The 19,700-nt window shown below is 32.8% G+C and overlaps 1 protein-coding gene across 1 annotated transcript; it reads left to right on the top strand.

Moving 5' to 3' along the window:
- The first annotated feature begins 47 nt into the window (after nucleotides 1–47).
- LOC143052033 (uncharacterized) lies at nucleotides 48–13,098 on the top strand. Its single transcript, XM_076225008.1, has 4 exons — nucleotides 48–220; nucleotides 3,170–3,256; nucleotides 4,730–4,790; nucleotides 6,230–13,098. The coding sequence occupies exon 4, from the start codon at nucleotides 6,244–6,246 to the stop codon at nucleotides 13,096–13,098; it is 6,855 nt and encodes a 2,284-aa protein (XP_076081123.1). The 5' UTR covers nucleotides 48–220; nucleotides 3,170–3,256; nucleotides 4,730–4,790; nucleotides 6,230–6,243.
- The last annotated feature ends 6,602 nt before the right edge of the window (nucleotides 13,099–19,700 follow it).

Here is a 19,700-nt window from a genome sequence, read left to right as displayed (position 1 = left end):
AACATGACTTGTTTTAGATAGTACTTTTAAAAACTGGATCCCAGTTACACACTTTTAAACCAGAAGAAGAAAAAAAGCGTCAACAATGTTTTGGTTTGTCAAGATTTAAATTGAAATGGTCGAGAGATACATCAGGCACAGTGAAAATAAAACAACACATCAAGTTTTAAGACGACATTCCTGTATATCAAAACAAAAAACTAACAGCATAAAAAAAATGGTAAAAAAACTTGTCACAGTCACAGCTACACATGTACAAACTACTTTTATTTTTTTCAAATATTCAAAAATATATATATATTAATATACTTAAAGCATGTGTAATTACTCCCTAGGTGTCTTCTAGACACGGAATCCTAAAAAGAATAAGCTTATGTACATGTCAATGGCTATAAGTTGAAACATAACTGTATTGTTACATTTTGTACTTTCATAATTTAGAATTCTAGTCAAATCAGCACCTGGTCAAATCAGCACCTGGTAAAATCGGCACCTAATGTAGTCATTTCGACGCCCATGTAAAATATGTGGAATATGCCTATTTTTTTCAGGCCAAATAAAAATATATGTGTGGTTCCAGTAACCCTACCGTCCCTACTTTTTCGGCTTAAAAATAGCCTACCCTAAAGATTTTATTGTCATTTTTCATTAAGCACTGTTAAAGTCAGAATGTTGCTCCCATAGACTCAATGTAATACAAAAACATAAAATAAAAACAATTCCCTACCTACCTACCCTAACTTTTTTTCAAATGTAACTGGAACCACACATACTTTTTTATTTGGCCTCATTAAAATGAAGGTGTTATCTAAATTATGTTACAGCAGTATCAATTTATATCAAAGACAAACATTTAAACGTTACATATTATAGCAAGCACTATGTCAATAAATGAGACTGTTACTTTGCCGGTGGACCATAAATGGCAGCACATTCGTGTAGACGGTTGCTTTCTGGGTGTTGTACGTTCACAATAGTCATTCCATATACAAAAATGGAAGGGGGGGCAATAAGGGGTCCTTAACACCTCGTTTTTGGCAAAAACAGTTGACAAAAATGCTGATAACAGTTAACAAAGTGAGTTGAAAACAGTTATCAGCTTAAATGGATCTCAGAAAACAGTTAACAACACCTTGAAAAGGTTCATAACAGGTTAAAACAAAAAGCTATTGCCATCTACATATACAGGCTGAAAGCCTTGCACTTGTTGACTCTTCTTGCATTGGTAGTGCTGTAGTTTACCCTCAGTGACAAGTTTCAGTTGAAGGGGGATGTCACCTGCCTCTGCAAAAAGTTCAGTGACCATCTGGTAGAACAGTACAGGTCCTCTGGTAGCAACATTGGTGTAAAAGCGGTTGTGCCACCCTTCAACATCATTGTTGGTTCTGATGGCTGACATGAATACACTCCAATGGTGGATCTGGAAGATGGTGCTGTCTATCCAGGTGGAGTAAACATAGTTCATTACGGGAACTATGGCCTGTGGTGCTCTGGCCTTTGGTGCTCTGGCATCTAACTGGAGGAAAGTTACAGTGATGTGCTCTGGTGGCAAGAAGGGAAGTGCCATCAGTTGTTCATTATTATGGGATTCCGATTTGACAAGATGCCGATTTAACCAGGTGCAGATTTGACTTTTTCTTTAGGTGCTGATTTAACTTGTATCCATAATTTATTGGTTTTTCACCTAACATATAGCATTCTGGCTATAAGTGTCTTATGGAACGATTACTTAATGCAAAGGCTGGTGGACTCAGATGCAGAATTATATGTCTGGGTAAAAGTTTCTTGTGAACTACTGGTACATTGTACATCATTTTACATCATGTCCGGCTGACCCGAAAGTATGTGCCGCTTGAACTATTGACGTCATACAACAATCACTTTTCCATTGTGGAGTCAGGTATTTTGTATTATGACGTCACAATTCTACTGAAACCTGTGTGATGTCAATAATGGTGGACTAATTGCAATAAGGTGTATTGTAATGTAGCATTTCAGGCGCGTAGCTCCCTATACGCTAACAGGCAGTTGCGTGCACATCGATTCGGCATGCAAAAAAAAAATGGCAAAATAAAAATTTATAGATTGAATGTTAAAGGAAACACCTATGTTGTCACTTTTTTAATTGATGAAATATCATTAAATAACGGCATTTGGTTTCAAAATAAAAGTGTCATTGGAGGTTATGACTAAATCGGACAGTAACTTGTATCTTTTACAAGATTTGAATTTGTAATACTCAGTCTAAGACATGTAGTTTTTGGAGCACATTTTACAGTGTACGGTTCATTAGTTTGGAATGAGATGTACCAATCGGCATTAGAATTATCAGAACCCTTCGATATCGTTGAAAATATGCCGAGGCGATGTGGTCGACAGACTACCAGAGCCTATCACCCTGCAAACACGCCAAAACAGTATTGGAAAGTCTCATTATTTTTTGCGTATGTTGAAAACAAATGTACGATAAACAATGAACGACGACAATTACTGCATATTCATCGGCATTTCAGTGTGAATATTGACAATTAAAGTAATAGAGAAGTTTGTTTCTGCCTAGATCCGAAGAGCAGATTTTGGACAATTTTGAGTAAATTCTGTATCACAAATATGTGTTGTTTATGTATTACTCTATTTAGAAGATTTATTAATAGTTTTACATTCATAAATTTTTTATAAGTCCTATCTACATATAGCTCCCCTTTTAACCGTCCTATGACCGAAAACCGGAAAAGAAAACATTTTTCTGCATAAAAGGGTCCCAAAATTTTTTTTGCTTGCACATCCTTTCTTTCTAGTTATGCCCCTGCATGTTTAACATCCAGCTCTACATGTCGGTCTAGTACAAAGCAGGGATGATATTCATATAACATTATGCATATTATAAAAAAAGAAGATGTGGTATAATTGCCAATGAGATATCTCTCTACAAGAGACCAAAATGACACAGAAATTAACAACTATAAGTCACCATAGGCCTTCAACAATTGCAAAGCCCATACCACATAGTCAGCTTTAAAAGGCCATGAAATAACAATTTATGTAAAACTATTCAATTGAGAAAATTAATTGCCTGATTTATGTACAAAACAATAAACAAAAAAACATGTTGGCCTTACTCTTTTGTATATACATGATATATAATACATTTGTATAATTTCTTTTTTAGATTAAAGAGCTACGATGTACATACAGATTTTGATCATGGAGAAATAATAAAACTAAAGACACCAATGTTTGATGTCTATAATAACAGGTAAGGTTGTACATGTGCAATGTAATTAGTAATTGTGTCACAGTAATTGTATTGTAGTAATTGTGTCATAGTAATTGTGTCGCAGTAGTCCTAATTTTGTTTATAAAGACATCTGAGGGCTGTCTCATTAAAACATACAGGTTCAGGGATGATTTCACTTAGTATACAGTTTAGGCCCTAAAATCAGCCAGCGGCCCCCCAAAAATTGTTTGGGAATATAAATTCCCAATTCAGAAAATAAAAATAAAAATCGATATTTATGGAAGAGTTTCTGTCACCATGGTCACCGATTTAGGCAACTATAACTTTTCAAAGTTTGTCGTCAAATCGTTTTAAAATTAGGATAAGAATGCCGACTACCATGACTACGTTCGCATTTTATTAACATTGTTGAATAAATTTTAATGTGTGCCTATCTCGTAAAAGCAGATATCTTAAATAATTTTGTTTATAAGATATCTTATATTACTATATGGGATATCTTATAAACTAAATAAGATATCTTATAAATTATATAAGATATTTTATATATTAAAGGAGATATCTTATATATTGAACACCTAGAATCATCCCTGATAGTACCTAGGGAAATCACTTTGAACACTTATGATCACCAATAATTATATTATTAAAAATAGTATGAAACATAACAACATAATTTTACTTTGCTTGAATCCTAAATTGTTAACATCTAGGGAGCTGCAGAATAAAGTGAACAACAATACATACTATTATACCACTATTCAAGGTTAGGGGGAGGGTTGGGATCCCGCTTACATGTTTAACCCTGCCACATTATTTATGTTTTGCCTGTCCCCAAGTCAGGAGCCTGTAATGCAGCAGTCTTCGAATTTGGGCGGTATTACAAAGCCCGAGGCGTGTAAAATCATCGTCAGGCCTGTAAATCTCAATTTGAACGTGCCCATTGGGCCTGTAGAAATTCCGTAGTGTTAATAACTTCAGCCGGGACAGAAACAAGCATTTGCGTTAAAAATTCTAACATTATTTATGTTGTGCCTGTCACAAGTCAGGAGCCTGTAATTCAGTGGTTGTTGTATGTTTATGTGTTACATATTTGTTTTTTTATCATTTTTTTATATAAATATGGTCGTTAGTTTTCTTGTCTGAATTTGTTTACATTGTCTTAAATGTCTGTGTCATTTTGGTCTCTTGTGGACAGTTGTCTCATTGGCAATCATACCACATCTTCTTTTTTATATAGTCTTAAAATACAAATTCTATTTGTACTTGTCTCAAAAAGGGAAAAGCCACTTGCACATATAAAAATCTTCAACAAATAAATTTAATATTTTAAGAAAACAGGTATTTTTTCTATATTTATTTCACACACACATGATTCTGAATTTCACTTGTTGTGGACAATTCATAGTGTCAATTAATTATAACTTAAATATACATTTATACAAACGGCATCTCCAATATTTTTTACATTTTCATGCTTTTATTTTATAGAAATGGATGAAAGTCTGAGGATTATTCAAGTGTTTGGAAAAATAAACTGAAGTGGTCAAAGGTATTTTGTAGTTTTGATTAGAATCATCTTGGAAAATCTTGTAGCAGCACTTTAATTAAAATATAGATCAATGTCACATACATATACATGATCTGAGTACACAGTTATTGTCCTTTGATTTTCATTTTCCACAAATATAGTCCTTAGTATGGACAGTGTGTTACTTGCCAATTTTTTTTATACCCCTTCCAGATTTATTTTTATGTTTTATGCCTCATATAGCAAGTAGGGAGGTGAAATGACACTGTAAAAAAATTTGGGTGTTAAATTTTGAAGTAAAGAAGTGATTAGGACCAGCTGAAAAGGTTAAAAATTAGCGCTTTGAAAGCTGTCAAAAGATTTCAAGTCCACCTTAACATAAAATTGAACAAAACCCATATCATATATACCGGGTAGTAAGCTATAAAAGGCTTCTAACAAAGAAAAATGTGAATAAATTTTAAAAAAGGGCATGAGTTATGCTCAATTACAGTGTATATAAACAACAAAAAAACAAATGTGACAGACAGCAAACAATGACAACAACTGAATTATTGGCTCCTGACTTAGGCCAGGCAGCAAAAGATTGAATATTAAAAGTTGAAAGAGAATCAGAAACTTGTCTTTAATCTGCATGAATAATAAATATAGTTCTAGTTGTCTCCCTTTGACAGGTAAAGTTGTAGATAAAAAAAGATGACCCAGAAAAATTCTGATTAGGAATAAAAAAAGTTCTTGTGATTAAAAACAGGTCAATTGACTTATAAATAAAATTGAGAATGCAAACAGGGAATGTGTCATAGAGATAAAAACAAAAACAAAATCGAACAAAGAGCAGAAAAGAGCCCTAGGCCACCAATGGGTCTTCAACACCGCAAGAAAATCCTGGTTAAACATTTTTTGAATATACATGTAGAAGTGTTGAGATAAGAACTAAATGTTGGCATCACATCTTCTTTGTCATTTTTTCTCTGGTGGAGATTTGAAAAAAAATGTCTCATAATTCATTGGCAATTTTTGATACCACACCCTATTTGTTTTATATCACAAGCAAATATTTGCAAGTAAAAAAAAATGTAACTACATGCAGGAAAATAATTCATCTTTAATTTCTAACCATAGATTGTGAGATAATTTGTAAAATTATTAATGGTTATTATATATAAACATAAATTCAAGAATAAAAAAAAAAAGATGACATCATGTCTAGTTTGCTGATTCAAGTTTAACTTTATATTTCCTATAGGCTTGTATGTATACACAATTTGTAAAATCTATGAATTCACGAATACCTAGGATTTGAACTTTCCTTAATACATGAAAATAAATTAATGCACAGTATTTCTAAACTTGTATTTTGTAAAAAAAAAAAAATTAAGGAAAGAGGTATGAAATTCAAGAGAATTTGGAGTTTTTTAATTGGTGTACAGTAAAACATGTATTTTCTTGAATTTTTGTAGGGAGCAGTAGTAAAATGGCTGACATGTTTCATGAATTGGAAGAAATAACAAGTTTCAGTGAAAACAGTGAAGACATTCCAAGCATTTTCCAACAGTTTGATTTACTGGTAAACAATAGAAATAAAAGTAAGAAGAAGGAAAATTTAGTCGAAGATTTACAAAGACCGGGTCACAACCACGCGTTGGATAAAATGATGCTACAGCACTTAAATAAAAGGACAAAACCGAAAAGAAAAGTCAGTAGTGTTCCATTACTGTACATTCCTGGTGAAACGAACTCATCGATTGTTACGATTGATCAAGAAACATTCAGAGGTTTAGTTGGAAACCCAAAACCTAAACAAAGACAAAGTAGAAAAAAGGTACCAAAAACACATGATTTTGAAGACAGTATAGTACCTCTATCACAAACACTGCCTTTTGACTCTGAAACTGTTTTACAGGAAGTTGAAACTGGTCAGATGAAGGGAAAGAACTCTCCTCAAAATCAAAAAGTAGAATGTGCTATATGTGGGGTGAAATTTGAGAATAGTCTAAGGTTAAAGCAACACTCTCGGGTGCATAGAAGATGTATAAACAATGGCAGACGATATTCACCACGGAAGACATTTTGTTACCTGTATTTAATTCCAGAAAATTTTACAAATCAAATTAACAATCATGGTAGGGATATTTCCAATGAAAATTGTAATGAACTTTCAACAAAAACTATTGGACAATGTTCTGAAGACATTTCATCATCACTTGCCATGCCAATAGCTTCAACCAATGGATCAACTTGTGTATCAATTAACGCAAATCTTGTTAACACCTTTTCCGATCCCAAAAATGGCGCAATTCTTTCAAATATTTTGCAGAATTTTGTTCAACACAACAAAACCAATAGTGCAAATTCTAAATCTGATAGAGACGAAAATTCTCAACCAATTACAACTGCTCTTTCAGACAAAATTTCGTCAGAAACAGATGTTGGTTTAGTGGTATCTGCTGAATCTGTTTGTAAGAGTAATGAAGGCAATAAAAACATTAGCACTATAGGAGATTTCAGGGGTTGCACAAATTCTAATTTTAGTAATACAGTCAAAACTAAAAATGTTCAACAGAAGAGTACAAAAAGTAAGAACAGTATAGAAAATCTAATCAATGAAAACAAAGGATCTGAAAGTAATATGGTGGAGGACAGGAGTGAGAATGTTTACCATAATTCAAAGAGTAACCAATCAGAATCTTTTATTGAAAAAAGTAACCAATCAGAATCTTGTGTTGACAAAAGAAACAGAATAGTTGATAAGCAGAGTAATAAGCCTGGAAATATTCAGTCAGGTTTGCAAATGAATGCTGCTATGGAAAAGTCTTTCAAAAGTTCTAATTTGTGTAAGAATACTTTAACAGTAACAGCAGAAATTCATGCCCAAGCCTTTGATAATGCTTGTAATCAAAGAATAACTGGTAATGAGGTAAAAACTTTCAATGGTGATTTGTGTCAGGGAATTGAAATTGCTGATGAAACTGAAATGGGAAGAGAATCTATAAGTATAGAAAAACTTGAGAAAGGCGCATTAATGGCACTGAAGAAATTATCAGCACAGATAAGTCCAAGAAAGGGAAGTAACTGTTTATCAAAACTTGCTGCAAGTCCAATAAAGGGAAGGAACTCATTATCAGCACTGGAAAGTCAATTGAAGGGAAGTAATTTTGTATCATCTCAGGCAAGTCCAATTAAAGGAAGTAATTCACTTACAGCGCAGACAAGTCAAATTAAGGAAAGTCCAATGAAGGGAAGTAACTTGTTATCAGCACAGACAAGTCCAATGAAGGGAATTAACTGTTTATCAGCTCAGACAAGTTCAACAAAGGGAAGTAATTCTTTATCAGCACAGGCAAGTCTAATGAAGGGAAGTAACTCTTTATCAGCACAGTCAAGTCCAGTGAAGGGAAGAAACAAATTATCTATTCATGCAAGTCCAACAAAGGGAAGTAATTCCTTATCAACACAGTCAAGTCCAGTAAAGGGAAGTGACACTTTATCCATTCACGGAAGTCCAACAAAGGGAAATAATTCTTTATCTCTACAGGAAAGTCAAATGAAGAGAAGTAACTCTTCGTTCAACAGAACTCCATGCAAAAGAAGAATAGTTGTTAGGTCTGTGCATGGTAATGGGGATCAATTAGGTTTTGATGCTGAACAAAAGGAAATAAGTTGTCCAGTGACTGAAAAGTGTACAAAAAGGGGAGATAATGTAAGAACTATGTGCAATCAAACTGAACCAAAAGGATCTCCATGTACTAGAATGGTGGAATTTGTCAAACAAATAGAACAAATCTGCAAAAATAAACATTGCCAAGAAAGCAATGATATGGAAGGTAAACAAAGTCAAAATGATGGTGACACTATAGTTTCTGATAAAAATGGAGAGTCATCAGTTGTTAGGAGTCCGCCATATTTAGATGATCTTTCATTTCGAAACACAACAAAATACTGTGGAATTTGGTTAAACAATGACAGACAGACAGAAGAAATTGAAACTATTCAGAACCATAAAGATCATATTTTGAATGATTCATTTTGCTCAAGAACATCTAGTTACTATGACAACATGAAGCGATACAAAAGTTGGAAGACTCAGTCTGTTGATTCAGAAAAAATAAATTCAAATCATAGAAATCATGTTTGTGATTTGGAAGAAAGAGCTGTGATTTTAAACAATAATCATGATTCTGATGAAGTGATTCAAAACTCTATCAATAATCAAGATGCATTATTATCATGTGAGCTGAATGAAGATGGTGAAATTGAACAGAATAATGACACGCCAAACTTGTCAACATTAGTATGTTCTGAGCTTGACAGTAAGATGCAAGAAAATAGGAAAATTTCACAAAATTTCACACAGTGCAGTAGAGATAAAAATATAAATGAAGAAAACACAACGGTAACACAAAATTTTGAAAGACCTTTATCAGATTTATGTGAGGTTGAAAACATGCAAGACAACGATTTTGAGAATGACGAAAATTGTTATCATACAGAGACTGACATTTTTACTGATGGGAGTATTGAACAAAGCCCCAGGATGACACAGATTGTAGATCAAAGTCACAAGGAGGCTTTTATACGATATAGACAATTACATTATGAAGACAGCATTTTAAGAGATGAAACATTGGATCATGATGCGAGTTTGTCAAATTTTAGTTCAACTGAAAAATCAAAAAATCAACAATTGTTCAAAAATTACGAAAGAAAAATATTTGGAGACGATACTAGTCAGGTTGCTATGCAGACAGTAAATGATGATCTGGAACAAATCACATTGATTGATGAAAAGGGAGACAACTTTGAATGTTTACAAAAATTAAAGCAGAAAAAGGGAGATAATTTTGAAAGTTTACAAAATCTGGACAGGGGAGATAATTCTAAGCCAACATTTGCTGAGTTTAGTAAAAACACACAAAACAAATCATCTATAGCTAAGAATCTATTTAAAAACTTTTACAAACTTAGAAATTCAGAATCAGATACAAATTGTAATGTCTATGCAGAAATTATGAAATTACCAAAAAATAAGAATCAATATGAAGTTTTATATGAAACGACAAGCACTGATGATTCTGATGAATCTGATCAAGGGGGAGAACTCCTACATAGAAAGAGGATAGATCATAAAACTCTGCTGTTAAAGTGTTCTAGACTGTGTTCATATCTTGAAAATATGGAACGCATAAAGTGCCAAAAAAGACTTCTAAAATGCAGTGCAAAAGACAAAGTGTGCAAGATTCAGAGAGAATCTAAGAAATTGAAAAGTAAGGAGAGCAGTATTTGCAAGTCTGTCGCAAATGATAAAAATATGAACAAAGGTAAAAGCTTTAAAGCTAGTTCTAAAGATACAAAAGATAAGAAGGGAAATAGTCATGGATTGATAAAAGATCATGGGAACCTACAGTCTCAAAATTGCAAGAAAAGAAAAACAGAACTACATGATCTCCATGATGGAAGTTCTGAAGAAAAATGTAGAAAAGTATGCAATAGTAAAAGAAATGAAGAAAAGCAGGATATTGAATTGCAGAGAGAAAAAGACAGCAAACGAAAATTAGCAAGTGCAGATGATAAATTTAAGATCAGTAACAAAAACATTAAAGAGAAATGCTGCTCTGTGAAAAAGAAAAAGGGATTAGAACAAAAACAACATACACAGTTGAGGAAAAGTCCAAGAAAACGCTTTGTTAACCGTCTTGAGAAAACTGAAAATCTAACTCAACGCAAGGAAAGAATCAACTGTGTTGTAAGTCAAAAGAAGGCTTCTCAAAAACAAACTCTGTCAAAGTTATCCAAAACTGAAACATCTGATAGCTGTCTAATTAGTGTACCTAAAAGTCCAACAAAAAGTCCAGCAAAACTGATTTTGAAGGAAACAGGAGAAAATATTTCAAGAAAAAGTCTGCGGAAAACTGTTAGTTCTTTAAAAGTTATTTGTTTGTCTGAAAAGGAAACCAGTCTCAAAAAGGGTCCAAGGAAAACTGTAACCCCTTCAAAAGTAGTCTGTTTGTCTAAAGAGGTAGTCAGCCCAAGAAAGAGTCCAAGAAAAAATGTTAGTCCTTCAGAAGTAATTTGTTTGTCTAAAGAGGAAATCAGCTCTAGAAAAAGTCCTCAAAATTCTGTAAGTTGTTCACAAGATGTCTGTATGTCTAAAGATGAAATGATCACAATAGAGAGTCCAAGGAAAAAAGTTAGTCCACTAAAAGCAATTTTTTCGTCTAAAGGCGAAATCATTCGAAGTAATAGTCCTAGAAAAACAGTTAGTAATTTGAAAGTTGTCTATTTATCTACAGATGAAATCAGCCAAAGAAAAAGTCCTAGAAAAACAGTTAGTCCACTAAAAGCAATGTCTTCGTCTAAAGACAAAATCAGCACAAGAATAAGTCCTAGAAAAACAGTTAATCCACTAAAAGCAATGTCTTCGTCTAAAGACAAAATTAGCACAAGAAAAAGTCCTAGAAAAACAGTTAGTCCACTAAAAGCAATGTCTTCGTCTAAAGACAAAATTAGCACAAGAAAAAGTCCTAGAAAAACAGTTAGTCCACTAAAAGCAATATCTTCTTCGACTAAAGGCAACATTAGCACAAGAAAAAGTCCTAGAAAATTGATATGCAAAGTCAATTGTGTTATGGACTGCTGTAGTGAAGGTGTCTTGGACAAAAAGGTTAGTAACACTTCAAAAAGTCTAAAGAAGTTAAGTTTTGACAAATGTAATAAAAAAGAAGAAAAACAACAGATGGCAACAAACCCTGCTGATGAAAACAAAACGAAAATGACAATAACTTTGGAAGGAAATAATGGGAGCGTAAAAATTTCAAGGAAAGAAACGAAAGACAATGAGAAGAAAGGAGGAAATAATGAAAAAACAGAGAAAGATAAGTTGAAAGTAAAATTGTTTAATAATATGTCAGGGAAGGAAAGAATGGCAAGAGTGACTAAGCAAGGAAGAAAAAAAGAAGTTAAGAATTTATGCGTTCCAACTGCTGCTAAAAATAGAAAAAATGGGGATGAAATTTGTGAAAGTAAGAAAACTATTGAAAGTGCATCATTGGATAGGTCGAAGACTGACTTTTCCTTACCTAAACAGCAAACGGACAAGCACAAGAATAAAAGAGTGGATATATTTGCAAATAAGTCTAGAAAGAAACTGAAAATAAGTTCTGTAAAAAGTGTTCAAGATTTTCCTCCAAATGAAGTACCTTGTTTTAAGACTCCTGAAAAAGTGTTAGATTTGAATGAAACACCTGCTGTTTGTGTACAAAGTGCTGAGAAAATGACTCCTAAAAAACGCTGGAAAGCATTATTCCACAGCCAGACAAATGAGAAAAATTATGTAGAATCTATTGTTGATAGCAAAAACAACCAATCGAAATCTAAAATTGACCCGATAAACCAATCAGTATCTAGTATTGTTGAAGAAAGTGGCAAATCAGGAACTAGTTCTTGTGTTGTTGATGAAAATAACCAATCAGAATCTAATTTTGACAAAAATCATCAATCAGTTTCTTGTAAAGTTGAAGAAATTGGCCAATCAGAATTTAGTACTGCTGATAAAAGTAACCAATCAGAATGTATCACAGGAAACATGATCCTAGATAAATGTACTGAATCTGAAACTTGCCAAGATAAAACATTTGTGCTGATTTCTCAAACGTCTTGTTCAGAATTGGTTGAGACTCAAATCATACCTTATCCAGAGAATATCTCTCAAAATAGAGATTCTCTGTCATTTGTTCACAGTGACATTACAGAAAAAAATAGCCATGCTGAATTAATTGTATTTGATGAATGGAACCAGACAGAACCTTGTGTTGATATAATTAACCAATCAGAATCTTGTGTTGACAAAAATAACCTATTAGAATCTTGTGTAAAAAGATGTAACCAATCAGAATCTTGTGATAACAAAAGTAACCAATTAGAACCTTGTGTAAAAAGAAGTAACCATTCAGAATCTTTTGATAACAAAAGTAACCAATTAGAACCTTGTGTAAAAAGAAGTAACCAATCAGAATCTTGTGTAAAAACAAGTAACCAATTAGAATCTAGTGTTGCCAAAGTTAACCAATTTGAATCTAGTGCTGCCAAAATTAACCAATCAGAATTAAGTATTGACAAAAGTAATCAATTAGAATTAGGTTCATTAACTATGCTGCCATCAATAGAGATTGAAAAATCAGAACATTGTATACATGAATCTGATGACGAATGTGATAGTGATTGTGATGAATCATGGTTAGGTGCGAGTTTTTCTTGTGCAAGGTTTATACAATATACTCAAGTTAGGAATTCAACCAGAACACTGCCATACATTGAGCAAATGAGATTGTGACATTTTAGTTTCTTATGTGTTACCATGGTGACTAGTTGCTATGTTTTTGAATGAAGCAATCATGTTGATTAAGTATTACAATGTATGTCAGATGAGGGTCTGGATGGGGTTCCTTTATTCATGTCATTTCTTTCTTTTTATTCTTTTTAGAACATTTTACTCTTTTGTTTTTGAAAAGTTTTCTCTATTAATATCTCAGCACACTATTAGGGAGCTACCATTTGATTTTTATGGGGGGGGGGGGGGGGGGGGGGCTAGGATGAAAAATTTTGTCCTGCATTTTTTTTAGCTGTAATCTCTGTCCTGCCTTTTTATTTTTCACTCTGTTTGGTCCTGCTTTTTTTTTTTTTAGTTTATCCTAACTTTTTTTTACCTAAATTGTCGTCCTGATTTTTTTTTTTTTGGCAATTTTCTCATCCTGCCTTTTTTTTTAACTCAAAACTCCTCTCCTGCCTATTTTTTTCAAATTTCATTCTAGCCCCCCCCCCCCATAAAAATCAAATGGTAGCTCCCTTATGTTCTTTATTTTAATATTTCTGACTACTTTGTCTATTCTTTGTAATGTTGACCCTTATTTTGCAGTAGTAATCAATTTTCTCTATTGAATTCAGAAAATTCTATCCAGATCCTCACTTAAATTTCAGACAATAGATACCAAAATTAAATTGAAACAATTAGTGCATGTATCTATTAGTATTTTAAAGATTTTTTTAATCCCATTTGGGAAAGATTTTGTTTTAGATGAAAATTATTTTTTTGCAATGATGACAGTTTTAAATAGACCTACAATATTATACTGAGATTTTAATGAAAATATAAATAAATTTATTACTTTAAAAAAAAAAAGAATTACTGGAATTTAATTGTTTTTGTAAAAAAAAAAACAAAAAAAAACATACTTGGCTTCTTCGGTCACATTTATTGTCTGAAATTAGTAAATGAACCAAATTGTGAAAATACAATTACTTTTATTTAGAAAGTTGGCTTTCAATGGTATTTTTAAACATGTTGTAAAAGATTAAAAAGTTCTAGTCCCAGCTTGTTGGACTTATATCAATAATTATGTTTGTAAGGGAGACTAGATAATGTCCTTAATGGTCTCTTGAAATTAAGTTATAAGTTAAATAAGTTTAAACACTTGGTTCTGTCAAATATCAGTATTGAAATATTAGAAAGTTATTTTATTAATTGGTTTTAACTTTAAATCTTCAACTTGAGGGGGGCTGTATTTATAAAAACTATTAAATACAAATTGTAAACCTCATTGTCAGTCTCAGTCACAGTCCTATACGAAGATGTTTTGAATTAAAGTGTTATATTAATAAATTTTATGACTGGAATATTTTATTAGGTAAGGCTATTTTTTGTGTTTATGAAAAAAAGGAAAATGTGAACTGTATGGCATAATTAATCTCGACCTTATACACAAATGAATAGCAATACATCTGTTAGCTTATTTTGGGATTTATCTGATTCATCTGATTCATATTTTTTTCAATTTATTCTTAGACAGTGGCGGATCCAGGGGGGGTGTCTGGGGGTTGGAATCCCCCTGTTTTTTGGACGATCAATGCATTTGAATGGTAGCATATAGTTGAAACCCCCCCCCCCCCTTTTTTTTAAATGGCTGGATCCGCCACTGTTAGACTATTAAATATAGGCTTTAATTAGATATTATGAACTGATTGTAATGTTACTGGCACAATGTAAGCCTTGTAATGATGTTAATACATGTATTTATTTACTATTTATTATGAAAAAAAGCATATTGAGTAAAGACAGGAAAATGGCATTTTTTTCATTAAAATTTTGAACAGACATGCTTATGATTTGCCACAGTACAGTGTCATAATTTTTGTCTGGCAGCAACCAGCATTGGATATACTAGTATTATATTTGTTAGGCAGTATTTGTGTCTTGTTTGTTAGATTTAAGACATTTAGAGATTTAGATCCGTATCAGGGAGCAACATGTTTGTTGAGCCTTCTGTTTCTGGTGTAGAAAGCATAATGATAGGTTTCTTAAAATTTTAATATTTAGAAGGTAGAAGACCTGGATCCTCTATACTTTGTATATTATAGATGCCTTAGGGAGCTACCATTTGATTTTTAGGGGGAGGGGGGGGCTAGGATGAAATTTGAAAAAAGATGCAGGACACGAGTTTTGAGTAAAAAAAAAGCAGGATGAGCAACTTGGTAAAAAAAAGGCAGGATAACAAATTATGTAAAAAAAGTTAGGATAAACTAATAAAAAAAAAAGGCAGGACCGAATAGAGTGAAAAATAAAAAGGCATGACCGAGATTACAATTAAAAAAAAATGCAGGACAAAATTTTTCATCCTCGCCCCCCCCCCCCCCCCCTCCCCTAAAAATCAAATGGTAGCTCCCTTATATTATGAAGTTTCCGGCTGTCCAATGTTCATTGTCTTTAACTTCATTTTCAATTTTCATACATCTTTGAAAAAAGTAGATTTTTTATATTCTTCTTCACACATATAATTTGGTATGTGCCTACTTTGCTAAGTCTGCATGCCAGTCAGACAGTCTTCATTATGCCAAAAGCCAACTCCGGAAACGTTCTAATTAAAGGCCTCCAATGTGCCATAGGCAGATAGCAAAAATATCTTTATAACAATATACTTAATACTGAGTCAAACATAATATATAAATTTTGATGCATATATTGATTGTTTGGTGTTTAACGCCACTTATGAATATACTCCTCATCGGAAATGTTTATGCTCGAAAATGAGAGAAAGTAATTTTACAGTTGAGACACCCTCCACGTGTGCGAGAAACTTAATGCCAAATTAAGACAAGTCCTAAATCGGGAACCTTCAGATATGATGTTCAGTGGTTGTCGTTTGTTGATGTGGTTCATAAATGTTTCTCGTTTTTAATATCTAGACTAGACCGTTGGTTTTCCCGTTTAAATGGTTAGTTGAAGGACGCCTCCGGGTGCGGGAATTTCTCGCTACATTGAAGACCTGTTGGTGACCTTCTGTTGTTTTTTTTTTTCTATGGTCGGGTTGTTGTCTCTTTGGCACATTCCCCATTTCCATTCTCAATTTTATTACACTAGTCATTTTTGGAGCCCTTTATAGCTTGCTGTTAGGTGTGAGCCAAGGCTCCAGGTTGAAGACCAATAATGGTTTACTTTTACAAATTGTGACTTGGATTGAGAGTTGTGAATGTCTCATTGACACTCTTACCAAATCTTATATCTATATATTGTATTGAACAGATATTTATACTAAAATATAAGTATTTGACATTCGAACTGCAACTATACTTTTGTAATATTATTTTAACGGAACGCTTCTAGGTCTTTCTACAGCTTAACCTGCAGGATCTCTACTCGGAACAATTCGCTTGCTAAGATAAAAGTATTGAATAATTGAACTGCAACTAAACGTTTAGAACACTAGAACTAGGTCCTTCTACAGTTTACAGTACTCATGTCCTTCGTATTAATATCGGTAAAAGCTATCAGATTGATTTACTAGAAAACTTCTTAATTTATGTCCTCGTAGTAACGCTAGATGTTCTTATATCAAGACAGATATATAGATCAGATCAATACCATTCTAGATATACAAGAGGGCCTGTATGGGGTACGCAGAATCGAGAAAAAATGACGAAATGTGCAAAATCAAGGAGAAAAAGGGGGGGGGGAATAGCCAATAATTGGGTGATAAGTATTGGGAGTAATAGGCAAAATATTAAAAGTATACAGAACAAAATGGCTGGGAAGTTGAAGAATACAAACCAAAATGAAGAATGAAGACCCTCCCCAAATCCAGATCCAGCGTGGCTGCGTGTGGTTTACAAAATAGAGAGAACACTGAACAGGGAGGCTCCCACAGGGTACCCCTCTCAGGTCGCAAGGTCGCTTTTAAATTCGACGAGAGGTCGTTTTTAAGGGAACTGTACAGGTCGCAGGTCGTTTTTCCAACACAGAAAACGGAAGTCAGTCGGAGGTCGTTTTTTTCCAAACTTTACAGGTTGCGGGTCGTTTTTAGAAGGCCCTCAGGTCGGAAGTCGCCTCTTAAAAGCCCAGAGGTCGCTGGTCGTTTTTGACCCTGCGGGAACCTCAACAGCCTTATAAAGAGAATAGTGAAAATTGGGACTAATAGATGAAACAAATTGGGTGTTAAAAAAACGATTTGATTGTTGATGTTTTAACGCCACTTTTGGGCTATATCATGGCGGCAAGTTTTTATTAGCGGAGGAAGCTGGAGTGCTTAGAGACATCCACCGACATGTGTGTTATAAAAAAGATTGACAATAATGGCCTTAAAAAACAACAACAAAAAAACAGTTATGTAACAAACACATAAAGAGTTACACCCCTAATCCAGGCCCTCATATCGAACCCACGTCTTCATATTATCAGGAAATAAATCAATTTCAAGGTCTCGAAAAATTATACAGATATATAACAAACGTTATCAGACTGGCCTAGTGAAGACTTACAGTCTTGACCTTATAACATTGACCTTGTAAACATTGGCCTTTTGATCATTATAACCGATAAACAGAATCAGTCCAAAACTTGTAAATATATACATGTCGTTATCTTCATGTATAATATGCAATTCAGGAGTGTAGCACATCATACCCAACTTAAGGAGGATCCGTATGGCAAGCCGTTTTACTATTTATTCGAATTTCAAGTTATCTCCTATAATATATAAGATACCTTATATAATGTATAAGATATCTCCTTTAATATATAAGATATCTCATTTGACATATAAGATATATCCTATAATATATAAGATATCTTATTTGATATATAAGATATCTCCTTTAATATATAAGATATCTTATATGATTTCATTTTTTATAAGATATCTTTTGTTACTAGTGTATAAGATATCTTTTATTACTAGTGTATAAGATATCTATAATGTTATATAAGATATCTTCTAAAGTATATGAGATATCTTATATGAGATATCTTTTTTCAAAGGGGGAGGGCCTAATTACATAATAAAAGACAGGAAAATAAAGAGCAATTAACCCAAGAAAAATAAAAAATGGGTAGTATTAAAGGAAAGAGAATAGATAATCAAACACGAAAGTTACGTAAGCGGAAATCTCGTCGGCAACAATACATCAGAATGCCCTAACGAAAAAATGTCTTAAAAGCTGAAGAGATATAGGAAGGAAGTACCCCATTGAGACCCTCTATCATGGTTTACTTGTATACTGTCCTATCTCATATGTATAACCTATTGATTGACCCAGTAACAGAAAAGTCAAAGATACTGCAGTGACCACGGTTATTGACCATACTATATAATATTTGGTATACTATGTCCGATTTTAAGTTCAGTTGGACTGAATAATTTCAGCTTTTGTAGGCATGCATGAATAAAGAATCCATGCTTTTAAATAATTGGCATAGACGGATCCAGGGGGCTGGGGGCCCGGGCCCCCTTTCGTGGGAAAAATTTGGTTGATTATATAGGGGATCATTGACGCATGACTTGAGCGGTCCCCCCTTTGGATCAGTCAGCTGGCCCCCCCTAGGAAAAGTTCTGGATCCGCCATTGATTGGTTAATGACTTTTAAGAATGATGAATTGAGAATTATAGGTTTAAGAATGATAGATAGAAAATAATAATTTCAATAAAGGTGAATAAATAGTAACTTCAATAATGATGAATAGAAAATAATACCTTCAATAATGATGAATGGAAAATAATAACTTCAATAATGATGAATAGAAAATAATAACTTCAATAACGATAGAAAAAAAAATAACTTCAATAATGATGAATGGAAAATAATAACTTCAATAACGACAAATAGAAAATTATAACTTCGATAACGATGAAAAGTAAATAATAACTTCAATAACGATGAATAGAAAATTATAACTTCAATAAAGATGAATAGAAAAAATAACTTCAATAACGATGAATAGAAAAAAACATAACTTCAATAATGATGAATAGAAAATTAAAACTTCAATAATGATGAATAGAAAAAAATGACTTCAATAATGATTAATAGAAAAAAAATAACTTCAATAATGATGAATAGAAAATAATAACTTCAATAACGATAGAAAAAAAAATAACTTCAATAATGATGAATGGAAAATAATAACTTCAATAACGATAGAAAAAAAAATAACTCCAATAACGATGAATAGAAAATTATAACTTCAATAAAGATGAATAGAAAAAAAACATAACTTCGATAACGATGAATAGAAAATGATAACTTCAATAATGATGATAGAACATTATAACTTCAATAATGATAAATAGAAAATAATAACTTATAGAAAAAAGTCCCTCAACGATTAGTGAATATATAATAATAGCTTTGAGAATGGTAGATAAAGAATAAAGGCTTTGAGAATGGTAGATAAAGAATAATGGCTTTGAGAATGGTAGATAAAGAATAATGGCTTTGAGAATGGTAGATAAAGAATAATGGCTTTGAGAATGGTAGATAAAGAATAATGGCTTTGAGAATGGTAGATAAAGAATAATGGCTTTGAGAATGGTAGATAAAGAATAATGGCTTTGAGAATGGTAGATAAAGAATAATGGCTTTGAGAATGGTAGATAAAGAATAATGGCT

This window comes from Mytilus galloprovincialis, chromosome 11, assembly GCF_965363235.1.
Source record: "Mytilus galloprovincialis chromosome 11, xbMytGall1.hap1.1, whole genome shotgun sequence".
Taxonomy (NCBI): domain Eukaryota; kingdom Metazoa; phylum Mollusca; class Bivalvia; order Mytilida; family Mytilidae; genus Mytilus; species Mytilus galloprovincialis.
This window is presented reverse-complemented; position numbering and strand designations above follow the sequence as displayed.

Bases quoted from the DNA above. Each gene is read 5' to 3' on its own strand.
- LOC143052033 (XM_076225008.1), top strand. From the start codon at position 6,244: ATGGCTGACATGTTTCATGAATTGGAAGAAATAACAAGTTTCAGTGAA.